Source organism: Prinia subflava, chromosome 1 (genome assembly GCF_021018805.1).
Source record: "Prinia subflava isolate CZ2003 ecotype Zambia chromosome 1, Cam_Psub_1.2, whole genome shotgun sequence".
NCBI lineage: Eukaryota > Metazoa > Chordata > Aves > Passeriformes > Cisticolidae > Prinia > Prinia subflava.
The window spans coordinates 10,158,327-10,162,988 of record NC_086247.1 but is presented as its reverse complement, the minus strand read 5'-3'; the positions used below and the strand labels follow the sequence as shown (position 1 = coordinate 10,162,988).

Genomic DNA, 4,662 nt, shown 5'->3' with positions numbered 1-4,662 from the left:
ATCCGTGCGGATCCGAGCGCGGCGGGGCGCGGAGCGGCGCGCCCGGTCCCCGCAGCGCCCCGGCCCTCGCAGCGCGCCCTCCCGCGGCGGCGGTGCGCAGCCTGCGCGGCCGCCGGGGGCGGGCGGGAGCGCGGCGGGGCCCCGCGGTGCTGCCCCCGCCCCCGCGGCCGCTCCCCCCGCCCCTCGCCGGCGCTTTAAAGGAGGAAAAGCAACTAAACTTCTATTGTACCGGCCAGCGCGCCGCGCCGCCCCGGACTAGCGACCGACCGCGCCGGGAGGCGGCTGCTCCGCCGCTCCGTGGGGTTTATCTAACCGTGGTGGGAGGAAGAGACCTACATTCTCCCGGCGTTTTGCCTATTTTTTTCTTTTTTATTTTTTTTTAATTTTTCTCCCGTCCTTTGCGGCGGTTCTTTTTATCAGCGATCCGTTTTCCCCTCGTTGTTTCCGCACCGCCTGCAATAATCGCCTCGCTACGTCTCGCAGCTGGCGCGTTGGAGAAGCCGGTGAGTTGCGGGGCTCTTCGCTTCCCATCACTCGATTCCCGCGGTTGTGGCGTTTGGATTGACACGGGCTGGTGACACCCGGGCTGCTGGCGGGGCTGCGCTCCCCGGACCTGGATACCGACGGACGCTCTCCTCTGCCGGGGCTCCGGCGTTCCCATCTTTTTTCTTGCGCTCGGATTTTAATTTAATTTTCGGGGGGGGAGGGGAGTATTTGCTTCTCGCGTATGTGCGGGCAGGATATGCTTATGCATATATACATTTATATACATGCGGATAGATATGTATATATGACAAGATTTGGCAAAGTTTGCCAAGGTCGCTGCTCGTCCCCGCGCAGTGCCAGCACGCCCAGGTGGGTGGCTGAGGAACAGCCCGGCTCCCGGCTGGAAGCCGCCGGGCGCTCGGCACCCCTTGCCGCCGGGACTCGGGATAGGGATGGCGCTGCGCTCCCGGCTGGGAAGGAGCTCCGTGCCGGAGCCGTGCCCCGTGTGAGCGGCGGCGGGGAGCCGAGCTGAGCCCAGCCGAGCCGGGCGGCCGGGCTGCCGCAGCCCCTCCGGGGCAGCAGGGAGGGTGGTCCGGGAGCCGGCAACCGACCCCTCGCTAGGTCAGATCGCGCCGCCCGATTGTCCCCCCGCACTTAGAACGGGGTGATGGAGGGTGCTAGGTTTTGGTTTTGTTTTTTTTTTTTTTTTTTTTTATTACTATAATTATTTTATAGATTTTTTTTAATTACTAAACGCGACTGCGCACTTCCCTGCCGGCACGGCGTGGGGAGCCGGGAGGGAGCGCTGCGCACCGGGGGCCGGTAGCTCCGCCGAAGCCAGGGGCAGCCGACCCCCACGGCTCACCCGGGTGCCCCCTCTCCCCCCTCCCTCCCGCAGGCACCAGCCGCCGCGATGCCGCTCAGCGCCGGCTTCTCCAGCAAGAACTACGACTACGATTACGACTCCGTGCAGCCCTACTTCTACTTCGAGGAGGAGGAGGAGAACTTCTACCTGGCGGCGCAGCAGCGGGGCAGCGAGCTGCAGCCCCCCGCCCCGTCCGAGGACATATGGAAGAAGTTTGAGCTGCTGCCCACGCCGCCCCTCTCCCCCAGCCGCCGCTCCAGCCTGGCCGCCACCTCCTGCTTCCCCTCCACCGCTGACCAGCTGGAGATTGTGACCGAGCTCCTCGGGGGGGACATGGTCAACCAGAGCTTCATCTGCGACCCGGACGACGAGACCGTCAAGTCCATCATCATCCAGGACTGCATGTGGAGCGGCTTCTCCGCCGCCGCCAAGCTGGAGAAGGTGGTCTCGGAGAAGCTGGCGTCCTACCAGGCAGCCCGCCGAGAGGGGGGCGCCGCCGCCCGCCCCGGACCGCCGCCCGCCGCGCCGCCGGCACCGCCGCCCGGGCTGGCCGCGTCCCCCGCCGCCTCCGCCAGCCTCTACCTGCACGACCTGGGCGCCGCCGCCGCCGACTGCATCGACCCCTCGGTGGTGTTTCCCTACCCGCTGAGCGAGCGGGCCCCGCGGGCCGCGCCGCCCGGCGCCAGCCCCGCGTCCCTGCTAGGCGACGACACGCCGCCCACGACCAGCAGCGACTCGGGTGAGTGGGACCCACGCGTGCTCCGGAGGGCGTGGGAACCGCGCGGCGCCAGGGGTTCCCGGGGCGCAGCTGGAAGGCAGCACCCCCCCGCCTCCCTCCTCAGCCCCCTTTTGCCCCCCTCCCCGCGTGCGATTTTTTTTTTTTTTTTTTTTTTTTTAATGCCACGTTTGCGAGGCACGGAGAATCCCAGCCAGCTTATTTCCTGGAAAACCAGCCCATTTTTTTCCTCCGGGGAATAAGAGAGTGAAAAGTGTGTGAGGGGGGGAGGGAAATATAAAGAAAGTGTAGGCGGGGTAAACTTTCATCCTGGGGTCCCGATAAGGCTGGCTCCTGGTTTCACCCGTGGGCCGGGAAGGAGTTAACTCCAACCCGAGAGCCGCGGGGAGAATGTGCAGTCAGGGAGGTGCTAGTGAAAGTGACTGCAGGGGAGTGAATGGGGCTGGGAAAGTTTTAGAAATGCTTCTTTAGGTATGTGACAGCGGGTTCCGCTCCCTCGTAAATCTGGTTTGAAAGTGAGTTTCTACCCAAAGCGCTACAGCCTCCCCTTTTTCCTTTTTCCCCTATTTTTTTTTCAAACTCCCTCCTATTTTCCACAAATTACCAGATCAAGAGAGATTTAGAAAATGTCTGTGAATACCCATATGTGTTAAGTAAGCTTTCTTTAAGGCGTGGCCAAAGCCTTCTAAATCCATAATTAAGGGCAGCTTGAGTCTGGGAGCTTTATTGCAGTGTACTGCTGACAAGCGAGGTTAAACTTTCCTACTATCTTTCATGCACTCGACATTACGCAAGATCATTACAACTTTTTGAAATCAGGGAGCCGGGGTTTGGACTGCAGTCCATGTGTCCTATTGCACTTGGAAGCTTTGCTTCCTCAAAGGAAAGGCTCTTGGGGAAAGCCATGTCTAGCATCATGAAATGGACTTAAAAAGGGTTTGTCATTGGGTTCCTCATTGTGCAACTCAGAGTAGCTTTCACTTTACATACTGTGGTCTTGAGAGTGCCTACATACAAGTTATGAACTTTTAATTTTTTTTTTTTTATGGCAGAAGAAGAACAAGAGGAAGATGAGGAAATCGATGTTGTTACATTAGCTGAAGCAAATGAATATGAATCCAGCACAGAGTCCAGCAGCACAGAGACGTCAGAAGAGCACAGTAAGCCCCACCACAGCCCACTGGTTCTCAAACGGTGTCATGTCAACATTCATCAGCACAATTATGCCGCTCCTCCCTCCACCAAGGTTGAATACCCAGCTGCAAAAAGGCTAAGGTTGGACAGTGGCAGAGTTCTCAAACAGATCAGCAACAACCGAAAATGCTCCAGTCCGCGCACGTCAGATTCGGAAGAGAACGACAAGAGGCGAACACACAATGTCTTGGAGCGCCAGAGGAGAAATGAGCTGAAGTTGAGTTTCTTTGCCTTGCGTGACCAGATACCCGAGGTGGCCAACAATGAAAAGGCTCCCAAGGTTGTCATCCTGAAAAAAGCAACAGAGTACGTTCTTTCCATCCAGTCGGATGAACACAGACTGATTGCAGAGAAAGAGCAGTTGAGGCGGAGGAGAGAACAGTTGAAACACAAACTTGAGCAGCTAAGGAACTGTTGTGCATAGGAACTCTTGAGCATCACTCAGAATAATGCAAACTAGACTGAAACTATGATAAAATATTAATGATTCTAATATCTCTCATGAACTACACAGTCCATCGAGTATGGAACTATTGCAACTGCATGCTGTGCGATTTAACTTGAGACTACACAACCTTGGCTGAATCTCCCAAGAGTTTGGCCAGAACCTCAAAACTGCCTCATAATTGATACTTTGGACATAAGGGATGATGGGACATTCTTCATGCTTGGGGATGAACTCTTCAATTTTTTTTCTTTTAAAATTTTGTATTTAAGGCATTTTTTCATACGAGAATCCAAAAGAAAAAAGTTGTCCCCAGTTTGCTGTATATATTTACACATCATATTGCTATGTAAATACCTTTAATAAAGCCTTTATAGAAAAATGTGCAACATTAATACACAACAGTTGTGGCAACTGGATTTATACTTGTCTTGAACTTCTGTGCCATAACATTTCACAATTTTGTTTTTTATTTAAGTACTTTTTTCCTTTTAAAAATGATTTTTATTTTGTTTTTAGATAAATAAATATTTGCCCAAAATATAATTAGCTAAATCCTGTGTAAAGACTTCACTTTGTTTCCCCCTGTTGTCATCAGATGTCTATTTCTATGACATTCCTTTTTCTGTCATCCTGGCAGTGACTGACTGAAGTCAAAGGGGGGTTGGGTAAGGGGAAATGGTGATAGTTTTGCAGCTTAGTAGGGACTTGTTTCTTGCTCCCACTCCATCTCTTAATTCAAGTGGATAAAATTGTTGGTCTGATGTGCCCTGTCAATTCTATTTGCCTTGCCACCAGGTCCTCCATGCAGGTGCTGGTAGCAAAGCCTGTGTTGGTCATGGTCGTCTGCCTGCTGAAAGTAAAGCTGGAGCAGTGTCTTTTCTCACTGATCACCCCAGTATATGGACTCTGCATTCCTTCCACATACATATAATT

At 54.3% G+C, this 4,662-nt stretch overlaps 1 protein-coding gene across 1 annotated transcript; it reads left to right on the top strand.

The window, feature by feature from the left end:
• Positions 1-218: 218 nt before the first annotated feature.
• MYC (MYC proto-oncogene, bHLH transcription factor) lies at positions 219-4,281 on the top strand. The gene is made up of 3 exons (XM_063412023.1): positions 219-503; positions 1,385-2,090; positions 3,140-4,281. The coding sequence occupies exons 2-3, from the start codon at positions 1,400-1,402 to the stop codon at positions 3,703-3,705; spliced, it is 1,257 nt and encodes a 418-aa protein (XP_063268093.1). The 5' UTR covers positions 219-503; positions 1,385-1,399; the 3' UTR covers positions 3,706-4,281.
• Positions 4,282-4,662: the final 381 nt, after the last annotated feature.

Bases quoted from the DNA above. Each gene is read 5' to 3' on its own strand.
- MYC (XM_063412023.1), top strand. From the start codon at position 1,400: ATGCCGCTCAGCGCCGGCTTCTCCAGCAAGAACTACGACTACGATTAC. The intron at 2,091-3,139 runs GTGAGTGGGACC...TTTTTATGGCAG, and splicing joins CACGACCAGCAGCGACTCGG to AAGAAGAACAAGAGGAAGAT.